The sequence below is a fragment of the Phoca vitulina genome, unplaced genomic scaffold (genome assembly GCF_004348235.1).
Source record: "Phoca vitulina isolate PV1807 unplaced genomic scaffold, GSC_HSeal_1.0 scaffold24, whole genome shotgun sequence".
In the NCBI taxonomy this organism is placed as follows: Eukaryota; Metazoa; Chordata; class Mammalia; order Carnivora; family Phocidae; genus Phoca; species Phoca vitulina.
Genome location: NW_022589727.1, coordinates 14,504,748 through 14,525,755, shown reverse-complemented (window position 1 = coordinate 14,525,755; position 21,008 = coordinate 14,504,748). Strand labels below are relative to the sequence as shown.

At 42.8% G+C, this 21,008-nt stretch overlaps 1 protein-coding gene across 2 annotated transcripts in view; it reads right to left on the bottom strand.

Annotated features, from left to right (window-relative positions):
- Positions 1-19,247, bottom strand: part of CDH2 (cadherin 2) — a 209,298-nt gene extending 190,051 nt beyond the window's left edge. The window contains exon 1 of one of the 2 annotated variants that reach the window (XM_032421278.1): positions 18,539-19,247. In XM_032421278.1, the coding sequence (XP_032277169.1) occupies positions 18,539-18,598 (60 nt within the window). In that variant the 5' untranslated portion in view covers positions 18,599-19,247. Of the gene's footprint in view, positions 1-17,412; positions 18,368-18,538 lie in introns of those variants that run through there. The other variant, XM_032421279.1, reaches the window with a different exon arrangement.
- Between the last annotated feature and the right edge of the window lie 1,761 nt (positions 19,248-21,008).

Below are 21,008 nucleotides of genomic sequence, written 5' to 3'. Positions count from 1 at the left end.
AGAAGCAGGCTTCCCGTGGAGCAGGGAGCCCGATGTGGGGCTCGATCCCAGGACCCTGGGATCATGACCTGAGCCAAAGGCAGACGCTTAACGACTGAGCCACCCAGGAGCCCCTGTCCTAGGTTATTTAGCTAGTCAATTTAGGGATGCTATTCAAACCAGCACGAAATGGCTTTGGGGACCACCCTTCCCCACTGCGAATCGGGGACAGAAACATCAGAAAGTATCCACACACAATGACACATATTACCTAACTGGCTAAGGGCTAGAACTTGTCCTATATGAATTAAGACCAAGTGAAGAATCTACCTGCTACCATTGTAAATATTTTTCCTAAAATGATTCTCACATATGATTGTGATATGATATGATACCTCCTTTTAAAATAATTCCAATGTTTCTGTCCACTGGGAAAAAATTGGAGAGAAAGAGACATCAGCGCAAACGTGGATAAACATCTTGTTTTTTTAAGCCACCCAAACCAAAACCCCTCCACGTCCCTCAAGCCCTTCTAAAAGTACACATGGAAAATTATCAGCAAATACATATAGCGAGTATATGAATTTTCAGTAGGTGGTACTGATGAGGAAATAATTATCATCTATAATAGACTCTGTGTGCACTTCCTATACTCCAGGCTCCCTTGTATTCATCTACATTCAGACCCGTTTCATAAAACCTGGAGCATGGTTTCATTTTTCCTTTCTTTTTTTTTTTTTAATGGTTTCACTTTTTAAAAATGGTTACAGACATTTACAGTTCCCATAACTCTGATTTAATTTGAATAGCTGGCCATAGTGATGATTTATCTAATTCAAAGTCCTTGATAAGATAAACCCAAGCCAATTACACCATTATTCTTGTGAGAAAATAACATTCACAGCACAGCTTCCAGAAATGTCCTGCAGTGAGAAGAGGATACTGTCAATAACATCAGGGTTCAAAGTCATTCCTGAACTCGTTCCCCAAGCAGCACCCTGCCCAGTGGTGTTCTAATAGGTTAAGCAATAAAGAAGTAAAGCCTCGAGCCCCGCATGCTAACTCAGAGGTTACAGAGCTAATACCATCAGTTGCCGTCTCAACTCGGGGGCTGAAGACTAACGTTTTTTCCACCCGTGGCCATGGTGAATGATTTAAGGCTGGCCTTTGGACGGTTCCACTGCGTAACCTGTGCAGGGGGAATGCTTCCTCTCCTCCAGAAGCTTCTTTCCATGTGGAAGGAATGTTGCTCCCACCTCTTTCCACTCCACCAGTCAGGCCTAACCTGAACGGCAGTTCTCAAAGTGTGGGCTGCGGAATGCTAGGGGTCCCCAAGATCCTTCCAGGAGATCTGGAAGGCAAAAACTCTTCTCCTAATAGAATAACATTATTTGTCCTTTCACTCTCAATCTCTCACAAGTGTAAAGCAGAGTATTCCTGAGGCAGGCAATGTGTGCTACCATAACAGAGCAAATGCAGAAGCAGATAAGCCAGACATTAAGGAGATTTACAAAAACATATAAGCGCAAGGCTACTCTTCCCACTAACTTCTCTTTTCTGTTTTGGAAAATACAGCTCTTTTTCATAATAATTGGTATTTATGTTACCTATATAATGGATTTTAATATCTTTAAATGAATTAAATATGTATTTTTCTCAGTTTAATTTCTAATATGCTAAACACCAACAGATATTACCCACATTGCACAAGCTCACTGGGGCACTCAGTAACTTTTAAGAGCATAAAAAGATCCTAAGACCGAGAAGTTTGTGAACGACTGCCCTAGAGAGAAGGATGGACTGAACTTATCTGAAGGCTGAATTCAAAAGAACAATCTGGGCAGCTGGTGCCCAGCTCTGTCCCCTACTCCTCCCACTGGGGAGTCACAGGCCCGCAGAAAACAAGTGTGGTGATCTCATTTTCCATGCTGGGAATTCGCGGATCCCCTGCAGCATTTGGGGGTTGGGGGAGGGTGTCCACAACCGCCTGCAACTGAGCACCCATGTCTGTGGAATTCTGGGGTTCCCTATTAGCAACAGACAAAAGCTACACTTTCAAGCCCAGCTTTTGCCAGAACCACGTGATACCCTCCTTTCCCAACTGTTGGCTCTCCTGGCTTCTATTTCACTTGGTTCAGAACTTGGTTCAGCAGGAGAGGTCCTATTTATTGGGCCCCTTCAGAGACTTGCATTTGGTATATTATCTGGAGATCTCGGCAAATAATAAAAAAGGAATCCAACACTGGGGAAGAAAATACTCATGGAGGTACTGGGTCTCCAGGCAGGGGAGAAAGGATGTTTTACTATGGCCCTGAATGTTTTTCAACTTGGTGGTTTGCAGCCTTGATTGTGCAGTGTGGCTGGTTTTTATAGTTGGGCAGGTAGCTTTTAACATCAAGAGGCTTTAATTCCTAAACCACAGGGTATTTTGATCTTGATGTGTGACCACAACTTACGGTGGTTATTCTCCAGGAAAGTGGCTGTTTACAGGGGTAGGGCCTAGAGCAAGCAGGGGGCCTCAGGAAAGGCTGTAGGCCAAGGATCTCAGAAAAGAGGCAGGACACATGGGGTGACCTTAGCCAAATGATGAACACTTTTGGGTGAGGGCCACCGTAGTTTGGCCCCTTGGCAGTCTGCACTGGTCTTTACAAATGAAGGAGAAATCTTGCCTTGCACAGGGCCTTTTTGGCTAAAGCAACCCCATAACAAGTGGCAAGAGACTGAAAACCTTGCTCCCAAGACAGTGTGTCCCATAACTACCCACCCGACAGAGCCCACGCCAGTGACAACACCAGGCTGGCAGTCTCCAGGGGCTCACAGGGAAAGGTAGAGTAGGAGGTTTCAATGTGCTGGTTGCAAACCGAAACTCTTCGGGGAGAGGCTCCCAGTGGGAGGTTATATTCAGCACTTTGTACTTACCTCGGGGGAGGGGATCCACCCACGCATTCTGGGTTTTTCTTGAGAAAACTGGCATTTGAGATACTGCCCCCTATGTGCAAGGTTCGAGAATATCCCATGGTGGCAATCCCTGTCTTCTTTAACTTCCATCCATCAGATTCAGTATCTTTAAGTCTTCATTTCCTCTTTGAGCTGTGTTTAGCCCAAGGGTCAGGGATTATAGACAAGAGGCTTGGCCTGATTAGCATTTGGGGAAGGCTAAACTGAAGAAGGTTTTCTCAGCCCACTGTGAGTCTTTCTCTCAGATATCATGGGCTCCCTGTTACGGTCTTTGGGACACTTAGAGATAGGCCGTGGGGTCCTAACCTCGCCTGGGATAAATCCTCCAGGATCGAGATGGGTGTGCCTTCTAATTCGGTAGACTGTGCAGCCACTGCTCTGATCATCTTGCATGTCCCATTAGCTTTGGGGACTCTTGTGAAAGTAAAGCTATCGATCTCCTAAGGCTTCATGAGGTTGGAAGCAGGGCTGGTCCTGACAGAGGCCCATCTTCCCCACTGTGGGCAATCGCTGTACCTTCTGGATGAGCACAGGCTCGGTGGTTAAGAACATAAACTCAATGGCTAATCCAAAATCTGGGGAAGGTTTACGGGAACCCTTACCCCCTACTTTCAAGTAGGGGGCACTACGTTAGCAATAGCTCTCCTGACCTCTGTCAACGTCTCTGGCAGGTTCGTCTGAGACAAATGGGCATGTAGGGTTCAGGACCTTCATCATCTTTTTTCTGCTGGGAGCCCGCCTGCTTCCCTAACGCAGATATCACCATGCCACAGGTGAGCTTGCAGGAGCAGGGTCCCCAGGCAGGAGGCTGGCCCTCACCCAGCGCTGCTGAACATGGGAGGTAAGGGGGGGAATTAATTCGGAGACCCAAGATATTTAATCTACATTCTCCACCCTTGCCTTTGTCAGTAAGAAAAGTTGTATTTTGACTATCTGCTGACCCTTTTGTCTTACTTACCAGAACTTAGATGGATACGAAGCACTATTTACTAGGTCTCTTCAAAGACACCAAGATTACATACAAAGTCTCACTCTTACTGAATACTCAAAGGCTAAGGCTCAAAGATCAAAAAGAGGCCAGACTATATAACATCCTGATACCACCAGCAGGGCCACAAGCTCACCAGGATGCTGAACACTGAGGGTCTGAGAGCAGACATCCACGTCTCTTCAAGTGCTTGGGGGAGCCCAGGTGCTAGGAAGAGAAAGTCGCATGGACCCCTGGATTGCTCGGTGACTACGGTGCTGGGCCCAGCCAGCCTGAGGTCAGGAAAAACAGGGCAATTCAGAGAACTGTCAACCACTTATCAGTTACTTGCATCTCTTAAAATCACCACCGAGGGGTCATGTGGCCAGTGACAGAAACTGCCTGCTTCCATGGTATCCTATCCGAACACTGGCTCTGTCTATCAAATTTTCCCATTCATAAGGCCAAAGTTGCTCTCTGAAACGGAGATCCTTAAAGTCTGGATTCTAAACTCCAAATCCTCCTCCAGGCTGCAATCTTTCCCAAAATCTAGAACAGAGAAGCTTATTATGCTCCCACTGCATATATTCTTGTAGACTTCCAAGGGACTGGTTGTTACCAGCAAGGCAAAACCCTGTTCAAATCCCCACCGGCCACATCCTCGAGGCGTGCCTTTGAGTGAATGTGTTAAGCCAGGTTTCATTCAGACATTTGTAAAATGGATAGTGATGATAATGCCCACCTTATCTCAGGGGCCTGATGTGAGATTACATGAGACAACGCAGGGGAAGGGCTTGGCCTGGCCCATAGTAAGCACTCAGCGAATATTAGATTTAACCACATGAGTAAGCTTTCAAGAAGGCTCAATCCTTGACAACATCCCATACAAGCCACAACTGAAAATGTGAGGCAAAAAGAAGAGGCAATAAACAGTAAGGCCAAGCTACAGACAAATTACAAATTTCATCTGATAGGCTAGCGTTCATTCAGACACCTCAAGGAAGAGACAAAGGCCAAAACGCATATCAAAACAATCTTCGACTCATTAGTAACCAGGAGAGCGTAAATTGAAACCAAAGAGATACAATTATGCAGTCCACTAAACAGTTAAAAATTTTAAAGTTTGGCTATAACACATACGCTAAAATCATGGGAAAACGAGAAATACATACATGGTGCTGGTGGACTGGTTTGGAAAACATTCTTGTTTGCAACTCAGCAATTCTACTCCTTGGTACATATCCCAGAGCAGTCCAGCATTCCATCACCTGGGAGCTTGCTAGACATGCAAATTCTCAGGCTCCACCACAGGGTTACTGAATCAGAAGCTCAGAGGGTGAGGCCAGGAATCTCTGTTTAACGGGCTTTCTGGTGATTCTTACACAAGCTCAAGTTTGAGAAATGCAGTCCCGGAGTATCCCTGACACTTAATGCCCAGGTGGCAAGTACAGCAATGTTCACAGTAGCCGAATTCTGAACACACACAAACCCATCAACAATAAATTGAATAAGTAAATTCTACCATATTCATAGCATGCAATGCCCTAGAGCAGTGAAAATGAACAAATTAGAGTTACACAATTCAACTGAATGAATCTTACAGACAGAATGCTAAGCAGAAGCAGCAAATCACAAAAAGTACATTTTATATATATGTGCACATAAATACACACATGTGCATAGTACATTTATTAACGCATAATACACGCACATTTACATAAACACGCCTCTCCTCCCCCATATATATGGGATATATACATAGATGGTAACACTATGAAGAAAAGCAATGAGTAATTAATTAGAAAAATGAAGATAATTGTTACCTCTGGGGCAAAAAGGGGGAATAGATACAGTATTCTGGAGACTTCCAAGGTACTGGCAATTTTCCATTTCTTAACTCGTCTGGTAGTTCCACGGACATATTTGTATACGCTAATTATTTTTTATACTGTGCATATACTGTGCTTTATATACTCCTCCACATGGACCACATTTTACAATAAAAAAAGATTTTTTTTTAAAGGTTGTACTTCATATATATGCAAAATAGAACTGGATGCCAATCCTGCCTTAATTTTTTTTTTTTTTTTTTACCTGCATTCAAATAAATACCAAACCAGAACACAGGCTCTGACCTCAGGCTGCTGGCATTTGAATCCTAAGTTTCTTCCCTTAACAAAATCACTTTGGGTACCTTGTTCTAAACGATCTGTGCTTTGGTGTCCTCATATGTAAAACGAGTATAATCTTGGGTGAATTAAATGAGTTAATACACTTAAAGTACTTAGAACAGTGCCTGGCACATATAGTAATTACTCAAAAATGATGTGCTATTATTAGGACAGGATGAAACTGAGTTAAAAGTAATATTTCCTGCATCTAATCACCAATAAATTATCAGAATCTACAAGAACAATGACTCCTCACTCAGTTTTTGCAGATTCTGTATTGGCATCCACCAACATTACCTTCAACCCCCTCCTCTCTATGAGGTCCTCATCATCATGTTAAAAGCATTCGGAGATGAGTAACTTACTTTGGTTCCAGGCTAGTCTCAACACATCCACACACGTTTGCATCAATATCAGAACATTAAAGAATTAAATCACAGAAGCAAAGAGAAAGACACCAGAATAGCTTCTGTTCGATTACCTGTAATTCCCAAAATTCAAATTGCTGGCAGAATACACTCCATATATATTAACCCCTTTCCCTAATCCTATCAGCCTAGCAACATCTGTTAGAATTTAAAGAGGGATGTTAAAATATGTGTCCTTCAAATGTGGTTTCTCAGTGAGGCCGAAGGGACATTCGGGTGATAGTCCCTTCAGAGTTACAAGTTATCTGGCTATCACGCTGAACATAGAATAAAGCTTTAGACATATAAGAGCTCAAATTTATTCAAATAATTAAATTATCCCTTGACTGTGTTTGTATAAAACAGTGGTAATGGCTATGCCCCAAAATCTTCAGTTAAAGAGCTTATACCTTGTTTACCATATGAAAGCACTTTTTAAAGTGATGTATATATATTAACCCATTTACTTTTCATAACCGCCTTATGATAAACTATCATAAAAATGTCATGTTGTCCACGTGCACATAATACCCAAGTGTCAGAACTGGGGTACAAACACAGGTCAACTAGCTCCAGAGATCCCAATCTTAACCACAATGCCTCACTGCCTCTCTAGGCTACTAAATCAGTACAACTGGAAAGAAAAAAAGGACAAGAACCAAAAATCTAAGGAAATGTGAAACGTAATAAAGGGAGCATTTCAGTTCAGAAAACGAGCAGCTTTATTTGACCAACGACAGCCACTCGTGTGTTAGTCTGTGTATTATGTGTATAAAATCTTGGTGGGAGAAATTGAGCAAGACTCTCTACCCTCATACCCCATACAAAAAGAAATTTCAGGTAAGTAAATATCTAAATGTGAAAATATAAACAGATAAATACAATTTGATATAGCATGAGGTTTAAGAAGACTGTGTTTGGAGGTGCATGGTCTCAATTTATATATTGGCACAACAACCAGAGTAGTGTCCCAGGAACACGTGATACGTATGTGTATATGTATGTATATATGTGTGTATACATATATTTAAATTATGTATGCATTTAAATTCTGAAGAACCAAGACTTAGGAAAATAAGGAATAGGAATCATGACAATATCCATTACAAATGCAAATACTAAAAAAGTAACCTTACTGTTTTCCAAAATGCCTTTATTTTAGGTCATAAAATGCTATAAGCCATCTGCAGATAGTCTACTGTTATCTACATTTAAATACACCAGTATCCTCCTTTTAAACACAGCTCCATAGAGACAGCCTCAAATAAAGGGAAGACCTTGGGGCGCCTGGGTGGCTCAGTTGGTTAAGCGACTGCCTTCGGCTCAGGTCATGATCCTGGAGTCCCTGGATCGAGTCCCGCATCGAGTCCCGCATCGGGCTCCCTGCTCGGCAGGGAGTCTGCTTCTCCCTCTGACCCTCCCCCCTCTCATGTGCTCTCTCTCTCATTCTCTCTCTCAAATAAATAAATAAAATCTTAAAAAAAAAAAAAAAAATAAAGGGAAGACCATAAACCAAATCATGGATAACCCAGTTTTGTTTACAAAGAAGTTAACCATAAATCGATTTGTAAATTAAATCAGTGATTATGATGTTCTCCCCAAATGTTCTTAGTACTTGTCAAACAGAAAAGACAGACTGTAAATAAAATTTAATGCCCAAAACACAAACACCAAATATAAACAATTACTTTTATGGGAGAAAAACTATGGGTTGGGGCGAAACACAAATGAAATACATATTATGTATCAATAAGCTAAGGCCGTGCAAAAAGTACACTCCCTTTAAATACTGCAAAATAAAGTCCACACATGTAAGAAAGTCCACACGTGTAAGAACGTTAAAAAAAAAAACTAGAACTGCCTTGAAGCAAAGAAATCCTTGGTGGGCTGGAATTTGATTCTTTAGTCCTCAGTACCATGCATGGAATCCTCCACCTAGAATCTGGATCTACTAAACAACCATTATAAATAGAGAGAAAAGGCCTCTAGAAAGAAAGATCTTGGGACAAATATGGCACTCTGCATCCTTCATGGCAACCTCTCAGATCTTTAAAAAACCTATACAAACACAAAAGAGGATCAACTGTACCCAAAGATGCACTGAACAGCTGGAAAACTAGCAGTTTATGGCATTATAACCCCTCCATTTAACCTCTTTTTAAGTTAAAATTAAATCTGGGTAAGACCTCATTGAGAAGTGGGTCACCGATAAGCTCAGAGAAGGTAATTAAGAAGCATCACTGAAAAGATTAGAATCTGTTAACACCCCAAAACTCTGCTTGAAGACGTCAAATCAAAAAGACATTTAGTTCTTTGCCTCCATCCTCCTTCTGGTAGAGGCTGTAACTTACTACAGTCTAAATGGTTTTGGCTTTTGGCTAAACAATACTGCCAAGTTAAAAGAACTACAGAAGAAAAAATCTGAGTAGGAAAACCCACAAAAGGTGTTTCATGGCTTGACAAACCATAAATATGCAAGCAAATTCTAGCTGCAATGAAATAATCACTCCATTCTTTTAAAAAAAAATGAATTTTCAACTTCCTTAACTTCCTGGAGATTTCTATAACATCCATGAATCTTCCCTAATTTCTGACTATTAAAACATATGTATGACACAAACATATGGACAAATTCTAAAATTGAGTGGAAGATGCCAGACACAAAAGGGAATATAATATAGGATTTCATAAAGTACAAAGATTCCATAAAAATAAGCAAAAGTAATAGATGTTACTAGAAGTCAAGTAAATAGTCAGCATTGGAGGATGGTTAAAATTGGAGGAGGGTACTCATGAGGTGCTGTTGAAGCTGTGTCTTGATTGGGTGCTGACTCAATAGTATGTTCAATTTATGAATATTCAGCAGGTTATCCACTTATATGTGCACTTTCCTGTAAGCATTTGATAGTTCCCTAAAGTGTGAGTGTGTATGTTGAGGTATGTGTCAACTCTGATTTTGAATTCCCTAAAGTACAATTTGGGGAAGCAGAACATTATAAGTTAATTTTGAACATGTTGCCACCAAATGGACTCCACTGGGGGGATGCCAAAGGAGCTGCAAAAGGCTAATATTCTGGCCACACAAAACACATTTTTTCTTTATTTACTGGACCAGAAAGCCATAAAGAATGAACTTCAGACTTTGAACCATTGTGTTAACCAATTAAGACAACAAAAGAAAAAAAATTAAAGTGGTCACAATCTCTAGTTTATGAAAGATTTATGTTAAGCAGAGGGAGTGGATTATATCCCCTTTAAACTTAGTAAAATTAATGGTTTTTTTATTCATTTATTTCAGAGTTCACTTAATAGCTTCCCAATCAACCAAGAGACATTTTGTTGGAGATTCTAGTCAAGCCAACTGAATCCGCCCAGTTACAATAGGTCAAGTTACAAGCAAAACAGTTCTAGGCTTTCTCCTTCGCAAAACAAATCTGTTGTCCCTCCACAAAACATTCGCATGAATCTGCTTTAGTAGTTCCTTTTGAGGTGTGGACATATTTGTTTTAAAAGCCCCCAATTAATTTCATTTTGGGAGAAAAAGTAATTCAGATGATTCAAACAGGGAAAATGTGTCACTAAACATATTTCAAAACTTGGTGATCCACTCTCTTGAACTTACTTTCACAGAAAGGAACGCTGAAAAAACAGTATCAAAAAAAAGAAAAAAAAAAAAACCATGCATAGCCTGAGGGCTTCTAGGCTCTTAGGAAGTATTTTAAGTTCTAGGATTCGCGCAAAAAAATTATTTTTGAACACTTATCAGCATATTATTTGTTGATCGAGACAATTTGAAGAACATTATAAAACTGATTATGAATCATTTCCCTATGATATTTTCTTCTTTCTCTAAGATAACATATTTTATTTTATTAAAGATTTTATTTATTTGTTTGACAGAGAGAGACACAGGGAGAGAAGGAGCACAAGCAGGGGGAGTGGGAGAGGGAGAAGCAGGCTTCCCACTGAGCAGGGAGCCCCTTGTGGGACTCTATCCCAGAACCCTGGGATCATGACCTGAGCCAAAGGCAGACACTTAATGACTGAGCCACCCAGGCACCCCTAAGAGAACGTATTTTAAAAATGAGTGAAAATCCTTACCAAGCATTACATTTTGGGTTCAGATGCCAAAATAAGTCAAAATATTTAAGGTCAAATTAATAGAGAATATAACTCAAAAGCTGACTAAATAAAAAAAAAATCTTATCAACCTACTAAAGAGGAATCGAAATTCCTCTCTAATGCAATATTCATTCCTTGATTACCACTGTATTGAAAGGGTCCCAGTCCATAGAGGGAGGGAGAAAACCATGTGCTTTGCAGTCAGGCTCAATCTACTCTGACAGATATCGTTTCACTCTGGATTCTCAGAAAAACTACTCAAACTGAGTTCTACTTTCATCATCTCTAAAATGGGAATTTTATCTCACAGGGTTATGGAAATAATTAACTGGGATAACATGTTAGTTTCCTTCACTGAAATTAAAAATATTTTATTGTAAAGGTTTAGTACTACCAGACATTAGTTAAAAAAAAAAAAAAGGGTTCGAAGAGGTGGCAACAAATATCAGAAGTTTTAATGGTTTTCTCCGGTGTATGTGTTTTTTCTGAGTTACATGAATGACCTACTGACGATTAATAAAAATAAAATAAATTGTGAGAGGTCTTAAAACTGCATATGAGGGAAAAAGGGCCAGCCTTACAACCATTACTGAAAGCAGTAATAGAAAAGTTCAATATTTAGGGGCACCTGGCTGGTTCAGTCAGTAAAGTGTGCGACTCTTGATCTTGGGGTTCTGAGTTTGAGCCCCATGTTGGGTGTAGAGATTACTTAAATAAATAAATAAATTTTTAAAAATACTTCAATATTTAATGCAAAAGAAGAAAGTTGAATAAACTCAAAATTTATTTTAATAATGAGGGGAAAATGGTCATTTCACATTTCCATTTCCAGTAATTTCTGGAATAATATTCTAAGTTATGTCCCTTCAGTTAACTTTTTTTTTTTTTTAACAAATTCCTTTTACTAATCCACTGAAATATTAAATAATATATCAGAATGGGGGAGAGGGAATCTGGGTATAAATATTTTCAATTATCGTGGTCAAGTAAACAACTGTTTTTAAATTAACACAAAAACCAATATTAAAACTATAATATATATAAGTCTACTATGGTCAAGTAAATTTTTAAGTTAACATAAAAATAAATATTAAAATTACAATATATAAAAGTATATATTATTACTTCAGCACTTATTTATTTATTTTTGTTATATGTAGGTATATTTTGTAAAAGAAAACCAAAGAACAGATCATAGATCAAGCATGTCTCCAAGCACTTCTCTATATGATTGCCGTATTGTATTTATAATAGCATTTCCTTTTAAATAGCTCAAGCTGTTTTAAAGGCATTATACAATTAATTTTCTAATGATACTTGGGAAAAACCCAAGTTAAACAGTTTATTTAATCAAGACAGTAAACCAGAACATCTGATTCCTATACTAAATATTCTTCTGCATTTCAAATTCTAGATAGTAGTAAGGTGTTTAGACTATACTTTAGGCCACACTTTTGCCACCAAGAATAGATGAAAAATTAAATATTCAGTCAAAGGAATGTAAGAAATATCACAATGGTTTAAACCAACTAATGTAATCTCTCAGGCACAAATAACTCAGCACAGTATAGTCATTTTATGATACAACATGGAAACTAAGCTATTATTTAACTACCCATTAACTTAGCCAATCTTCTTTAGACCTACTTGTAGCTCAGCCTGCCATAGGTTGTTCTCGACACAACTTTAGGACGTTCTACTGTTACCTTAGGCCATCTTCATCCTATTCCTACATTGTTTGATTACCTATTCTTTTGTCACAGCTTCTATCGTGGTCTTCGTCCAATTTCTCCTCATTCAGAAGCCCTGAAATCCCACTGATCATTTTCGCGGTCCTTCTCTGAAGCATTTCTAGGTACGTGGCTATGCCATAAACATTAGGTGGTTTAACAATCATTTTCTTGACCTGGAACTAGAACTAAAATGCTTTATTCCACACAGCAAGGGTTCTCAAATGTAACTGCATATTACACATATAATTTATTAAATCAATTCCTACTAATGACATTCAGAGTTCAATTAATCCAATCTTTTGTAATTATAAACATTTCAATACATAATGTTATATATGCACATATATTTATATATTATGTGTACATCATGAATACAGACATATCTGTAGAAAAATAACTTGCTAGGTCAATGGGCTATATTTTTAGTGCTGACCCATATCACTCAATTCAAAGGTTCTCACGGAAGCTATCTTCTTTCAAAGAAACACAGAAGTATATAAGGAATAAAAGGAATAATTTTTATTCTTAGTAGTATCACATTCCCCTTCAAGTCTAACCCAAAAAAATAGTTTACTTTTAGTGGTAAAAGCAGCAATGCCAATGAAAAAAAAATTACTTTTAAAAGTCAAGCATATAAAAAATAGAGATGACTTCTAACCTACCATATATAATAAACTATTGTTAATGACTTCCAAAGAGATATTCTACCACTCTGAGTTTGTGGAAATCTTTGCATTTCAGGTTAAAAATTAAAGTCATTCCAAAGTCTTTGAAAAGGAGTCATTTGGGGGATATTTTTAAGCAGCCCCAAGAGTCCCAGAACTGGAAAGTCCCTTAGAGATCAACTAATCCAACCAGGCCCAGTATTTTACTGTTGAAGAAAATGAGGTCAGGAGAGTTTAAGGGCGTAAGCTACATCTAGACTAGATTAGAACCCCAGGCTCCCTGCCCTTGACACTAGCTCTGGCCCTTGACCCTATGTAACATCAGCTCATTTGCACAGAACAAAATTATTATACCTTTGGTACCCAAATTACCTCGGATGGCAAACACAAAGGTCAATTAACTATGGATTGACACTTCATGCTAAACTGTGATAAATGTTGCAGGAGACACGGGTGTAAATACCAATCCTCAACATACATGTTGTACATATATACACGACCCAAGGTCTTTGCACTGCTGTAAGTACAGGGGAAGCTCAGACAAGGAAGTGCACAGAGGATGAAAGAGAGTAACCAGAAATAAGAACTGAGAAGCATTTATTTATAACCCAAATTTTCCTTTTAAAAACTCTGTTGTAACACAAATCGTAATCTTTAAATCTAAATCTTTTTAAAGGTCCTATTTAGCTCCGGAATTCACCTTCTTTTGACTACTTTACAGACATCACTCTATATAGGCAGAAGATACAGCTCTAACTAAAACATTTATCTATATAAATCTCTTCCCTGGCATAAATAGGGTTGTTTAATTAAAACTGATCTACATTTAGTTAAATACACAAAGACTAGCATCTGCTCAAATTAACTGGTATAATTTGCTAAAAAATTAAAACAAAAATAAGTTTTTGGTAGGAAAAGACAGAAATGTGCGGCATAATACAAATTACATTTCAACTTATAGCTCTTAACCCAATTTGAAAATGCTTAGGTTTTTAGAAGGTATACTAATGACAGATAAATATTCAAATGACAAAATCCAAACTTCAAATCTATCATATTTTTTAAATGGTTGATAAAATTCACCACCAGTGCTTAAACTTGATTACTTTTTGTATTTGAGCCAAAAGAACAAATTTGAATAATGTTAACTTGGGCAAATGGTAGAGTATATACACAAACACGGCATTTCTTAAATAACATCTAGGATTTTTCTTTAAAAATCACTCTTCTAACTTAAGAATATCCCTTTGAAAACAGAATGGGGATTTGAGTTACTTAGGATTTTTTTTAAGGCATTTTAAAGCAAGATTAACTGTTGCTTTAAGTCTTGACATTTCCCAATTAATAGCCCTGAAGCTTAATGAGGCACAACAGATTTAAGAATTGAAAATTTTTAATGAAAAGAGAAATTAAGGACAGTTTGGTGCAATATATTGTCACCAAAATAATCTGTCCCAAGAAGACTTTAGTCTCTATATGCAAAAAATACAATCTAAAAAAATTTCCTCTTAAAATCTCAGTCTGAACTTTTAGAAGATCAGAGCAGACTTCCAGGAACATATGAAAGTCAAAAAGTACCATCTGTAAGTAAATTCTGAACTTGCAATTGGGGCCTAAGAAATTACAGATAGATAGATAGACAGACAGATACAGATTATCTGTCTACATATATATCTCCATATATATATATATATATATATTTTAAATGTGTCCATAAAATATTTTAGGATGCACAAATTATTTATCAAATCACACCTAGTATGCTGGCAATGCACCATCTATGAGTAATGACCACATACCATAAGATAAGAAAAGGGCAACGATATGCATACCTATGGCCACTAAGTAAAATAAACTATAAATACCAACTATGTTAATTCTCCTTACTTTCACAATAAGTTGTTACAAAGACACATGAAAATCAAATAAACACTGAGAATAAATATGTTTTATACCTAAAATGATTACCGCATCCTAGATTTCCCGCTTCCTAAAATAAAGCTTCTTCTTATGTGTCTCATGTGTTGAATATTAATCTCTTCAAAGTGTATACACCTAACAGGTGAAAATCACATATGGTTTATGCCATCTTTTTTCATACTTCCTCACCCAAGGTTGAAAGCAGGACTTATGTGATAAGACTAAGAATCCAGAGTATCTATAAACATTAAGGTGATGTCCTTGATGCTTCATAACCCATACAAATGTATTTAAATAAGAAGAATGGAACTATGCCATTAAAACATGAACTAGAAAAACAAAGCAGGTTTCTAGTCTAGTAATTACTGGGTAGGTAGTAAAAATAAAACTGATTTCTTTTTTTTTTTGGCCTGATGATAAATCTATTGAAGGCCTTGAAAGTCACTTGCATAATTTAAAAGGGAAGTTTGTCATAACTTTGTGATATCCTTTGATCTTTGAAATTTAATGGTTAAATTTGACTTTCTTGTTTTTAGTGCAAAGGAAAATACTAATGCCATAAGTTAAAATAAGGAAGAATTAGAGAAAATCTTAAAGCTGAATATCATAATGTGCAAAATTGACTAGAATTATATAACTCTAAGTAAGAGAACAACTAAACTAATAAAGGATCTCTCAAAGTAAAAATAAAAGTGTTCAAAGTAAAACAAGGAACACTTCAGTTAACACATAAATGCACAAAGTCCTTTTGAATATTTAATCATTCTTTAACTTGTCTGAAAAAATAAGGTTGCTCTATATCTATATTAATAACCTATTCATCCTCTTTCCTAAAAGTCTTGTCTTCTTAGTCTGACCTTAACAAAAAAACAAAAAAAAAAACCAAAAACTGGACTTGAATAACAGATGACTGCAGAAGGGGCCATTTTCACCTTGCAGATAGATCTTTGTTATTCTGGTGTGTAAAGCAGGCCATTAGCACAAAGTCATTTCTAATCTCAGTTGTACAATCCACATGGCGCACTTAACCCTGAAACTCATGTTCATAAACTGCTCTGCTTTCACTCCTAATGACCTTGCAAATCATTCAATGTAATTGCTTAACTTGCACCCAGGAATTAGGAGACTGCCAAATAACTTGATGACAAAGTTATAATTTCCCTTTTCCTGAGGGTTTACAAACGTCAACATGACATCCATCTAGAAGAAACTGAGAAAGAACATGGGACCGTAAAGATAAGCGCAGTATGTGACGTTTATAAATTCTATTTTTAAAAAATGCTTAAAGGAGAAAATGACTTAGAAAATTCACACCTGACTTCAAGGCAGATGACTAAGAGAAAATGAGACTGCTCCAGTGGTAGCACACTTAGTCCCACGGTATGAATGACCAACAAATGTCTCCTCCTCTCCTAACTTCACTGCGCAGTATTCAATTAAAACTTACTTTCAGATCAAAAAGTTAGTGAGCATGATACTATCTACTGCTGGTTTCACACTCTGAAATATGAAAACTTGTTTGTAAATTAGTAAGACCACTCAATGATGTTCAAAATTAATGCTTTTAAAAATAAGATTTTTTGATCTACGGCATTTTCTGTTTAAAAGGGAAAATATCTGATATCCATAGGATTCTTAAGTTTATCTTGCCCTCTCCCTAACTTCAAACCACCGAAGTAGCATTTTTTCCTTCCTTCCCCTTCAGCCTAACCCCTTTAGTAAACCCTATTTGAAAAGAAGAAACAGTAAGTTAAGTGACAGGAGGTGAAAGAATGAGGAGTGCGCACTTCAAGAATAAAGGGCGGTTTTATAACAGGAGATACTTTTGTTAGCAAGTGACTGACTGGTCTCCTCCCCCAGTTAGAAGAAATTCCATCCACTTCCCAAAACTGCAGAGGCCAAAAACGTCTAGTCTAATAGTTCTCAAACCCCAGAGTCAGAAGAGCCGAGGGGGGCGGACTGGCGAGTGGGGGAAGGGGAGAGAGACCAGCAGGAGACGAAAGAACAAAAGGAGAAACCCAAGAAAGGAGAAAAGACGGGACCCGGGCGGCCACGGAGTCAGAAGGAGAGAGAGAGAGAGCGCGCCGGAAAGCGGGAGAGCACGACCTGGGGGAAGAGAGCGCAGAGCCGGGCAGGGCGCGCGGCTCCACGGCGGACCATGGACAGGGCTCCAGCGGCTTCTGCCCACACCCCTCTAGGGGGCGGCGGGAGAAAGCGCGAGAGACCGCGGGCGCCGACCCCGTCCCGCCCCCGGCGCCCGCATTCGCCCCCCCACCCCCCACCCTCGCCGCGGCCGGACCGCGCCAGGCCGTGACCCGTGAAGACCATGGAGGGGGGCGATCTGCACCATCTGTCCCAGCCCCGGCCGCCCCCGGCGCAGCGGCACTTCCAAGCCGCGCCCGCACTTTTCAGAGCTGCCACTCGCTGGCCACCCCCAGCTGCAAGGGTGCGCAGGGAGCCCCTTGGGCGGATTTCCCCGGAGACCCTGACCTGCATTCAGGGCGGACACGCCCCTCTCCTGCGGCCGCTTTGGAACCCCATCGCCAGCCGGGGCCGATTTAGGACCCCCGCCTTGCCCCCGCCCTGCGCGGGGGTCGGGGCTGAGGCGCGCGGCGTCGCTTCCCGGGACCCTGTGGGCGGCCGGGAGGGGCCTTGGCTTATCCTCCGCCGGACGCCGCGGGGAAAGTTGGTCGGTCAGCCGGGCTGGGGACCGGTGGCGCGGAGTGGCAAGGGAACCTGCGACCTGCCTGAAGCAGGTGCTTCCTGCCGCGGAGAAGCCTCCTAGTACCGATTCTATGAAGAGGCTGTCTGGCGCTCTCCCGAAGGCGTGAAAAGTGCGGAGGCTCCTTGCGAAGGCGTCCCCGAGGACGAACGCAGGGGAGAGACAGCGGACAGGGAAGAGGAATAATAACCGAGTAACGGAACTTCTCCCCACCCGCCAGAATACGGGGCGTGCGGGGCCAGGGTCTGGGTGCGGAGGCCCCGGCCCGCATTGACTCTTCGGGGCAAGGGGACGAGGTTTTCTTCCAGGTGGGACCGACACAGAACACAGTGAGGGCAGGAGGACAAGAAGAGAAAGCAACTCTGGTCTTGGGTAAAGACAATAGGACAGTGGAGCCCTCGGGCACCGGGAGGCGCGCGGGTGCCAGGGTGGGGTGGGATGGAGGCACGTCCCGTAACTAAGACACCAGAGTGAGAATTCCTACTGCAAACTCGCGACCCATCCCTGCAGAAATAAACAAAAAAATTGGAGCAAAGTGCAAAGCGAGGGGCGAGAAGCGCAGAAAACTGCAAAACCTGGGAGCTATCCTGCCTCACCCTTCTGCTGCCCGGAGATACCCCCTGCAAGCTCGCCCGGCCCGGAAGGAAGAACAGAGGGGGCCGGCGATAGGTCCCTTCGGGACCCGCGGGAGCGGCGCCGGAGACCAGCCGGCCCGGCCAGCCCTGCCCCAGCGCCCCGGCCCGAGACTCGTGCCTGCGCAGCTCCCGACCGCGCGGTGCGGCACCTCCCTTCCCGGGTGTGCAGCCTGGCCCCGCAGCGGCGCGGGGAACAAAGGGACCCGGCGCCGCCCGCCCCACCCCGCCCGCGGCCCGGCCCGCGGAGACCGCCGCGTACCTGAAGCAGGGCCGCCAGCAGCGGCAGCAGGGTCCGCGACGCTCCCACTATCCGGCACATGGAGGCGGAGAGGGGCCGAGCGAGGAGCCGGAGGCGGCGGCGGCGGCGGCGGCGGCGGCAGCGGCAGCACCAACAGCGGCGCGGAGAGACGGCTCCAGGCAGTTTCCACCCCCTTCCCTTCCCCTCCCCACCCCACCCCCTTCACCGCTGCTCTCCTCTCCCCGCCAATGGAGAGCGAGCTGATGACAAATAGCGGGCCGCGGAGTCCGCGGGACTCGCACCAGGAGTAATAAAACAGACCGAGAGATCAAGGAGCTGGGGAGGGGGCGGGGGAGAAGGCGGGCGTGCGTGTGAGGGTGTGAGAGAGAGAAAGAGAGTGTGTGTGCGTGTGTGTGTGTAGGCGGCCGCGGTGGCAGCGCAGGCGGCTAGGCTCCGGCCCTAAGCGCAGCGGAAGCCGGGAGGGATGCAGGCGGCGGGGACCTTGGCCGGTGTAGGATGCGGAGGTGGAAGTGGAGCGGCTGGCGCTCCCGAGGAGCTCCGCAACGCGAGGTTTCGGGCTCGTGGCTTTGCTTCCTCTGGGTCCCCTCTCCAGGGCCGCTCTGCAAGACGAAGATGCCGAGGAGAGCGCCGCGGGGAGGGCGCTCCGGGCCGTGCGCGCTGCGCCCACAAAGGGCAGCAGTCCCGCCGCCCGGCGCCTCCGCTGCGTGGGGGGGGGGGGGGGGGCAGGGGGGCTGAGGGCCGCTTTCCGGCACCCCGGAGAGTTGGGAGACTGTTCTCCAGCCTCGGCCGCACGGGGGTGAGGCCAGGGGCCGGCGCGGCCGCTACTGCCACGGCTCCGTCCCGCGCAGCCGCCGCCGCCGCGGCCACCCCTGCTGCCCGCGCGCCGGCACCCGCCTGCCGGTCCTTGCCCGGCGCCGCTCACTCGCGCGCACCGCCCCACCCCCCGCCGCCGCCGCCCGCGCACCCCGCTCGGCCTCCGCGAGCGCGATGGACGCGAGCCGCAGCCGCCGCCGCCACTCTCCCGGCGCTCGCCGCACGCGCTGCCAGGCTGCGCGGCCCTCTCTCCTCTCCTCTCCTCTCCCGCTGCCGCCGCCCTCGCCCCCGCCTCCTCCTCCCTCCTCCGCTGAGCTTCCCCGCCCGCGTCGTGGCCAATCGGAGGCCACCGAGCTGCGGCGGTAGCCGGCCAGATCCACGGCAACCGCCCGCCCCCGTCCCCCCCCGAAGCACCCCGTGTTTGCTGCAGCCCGCGGGGGGTCGCCGGAGGGAAGTCTGGGGTGCGCGCAGCACCGCCCCGGCAGGTGGAGGGGCTGCGGGAAATAAAATTACTTGCACGGGAACTTGATGGTTGGCAGGTTCCTCCTTGGACCGCGACGGGGAATCAGAGATCAGGAAAGGGGACAATGCCTCCTAGGCAGCCTAACAGACGCTTCTTTTTCTGTTTTGTCATTCTTTCGAGATAGATTATTTTTCTGGATAAGGGCAGACACAGCATACTGGCGACGCAGGCAGAGCCCATCCTGGCCATTGTTGTCTGAGGTGCTTGCCTTGAGCCACCTGAGGGCCGGGGAGGGCGGAGGCCGCGGTTTCCCTGTGGCGCTCGTACTTCTCCCACCTTCGCGAATGTGCTGGAACAGCCCAAGTTTGTGTGTTCTTGTTTCGTTTTCTTTTGTTCCCTCTGAGAGTTTGAGAGTGCGTGTTATTTTATTTGAAGTCTCCCGTTCTATATTTCTAACTCGTTAGTGGTACTGTTCACAATTTTTAGCAAACAGTTTCAGGGACTTTGACTTCCTCCTTACACCACCTCCAACAACGTCAACAAAGAAAAACAGAGAAGAAAGAGAAAGAGAGGTGTAAACAACCTAAAAGCCAGAGCTCGCTGTGGAAATAGGATTATCTAAAAGGTAAAATGACTGATAGTTCGCACCAAGTAACGGAGTTTTGTTTCCTCTCCTTAAGGCATGAACTTGGAGTGGTACACAAAAAGTGAGAGACTTTACAAGTTTGGGTCACAAGCATTTGTGGAACGGAGGGAGGGGTGAGGAGTCATTGATTTTGGCTACATAATGAATTTTTTCCAGAACTTTTTTTTTTAGGTAAATAAAAATACCAGTATTTTATTTAAACGTTTCCACACTCTGGAGGTCGTGGAACTTCGTTGCAGTTAATGAACATTATTCTTCTACTTTGGGTAACTGAAGTACTAACATTATTTGAATTTGAATTTCAGGATACTGATCATTTAAGAACTTGATGAATTTCTAAAAATCAAGTACTAATTTCTTTGACATGAGTGATGCAGCTTTTGATAATGTACTATTGCTGGCTAGGCTTTTAAAAATTTAATATTCATAGGGAAGCTTATTCAATTTTAATTAAAACATAATATTGTAGGCCATTTTTTAAATGAATCTCAAAAAAATTTCCTAGATTTTTTTTTCTCAAAAAGAATAAGGAAGGTCATGTCAATTCA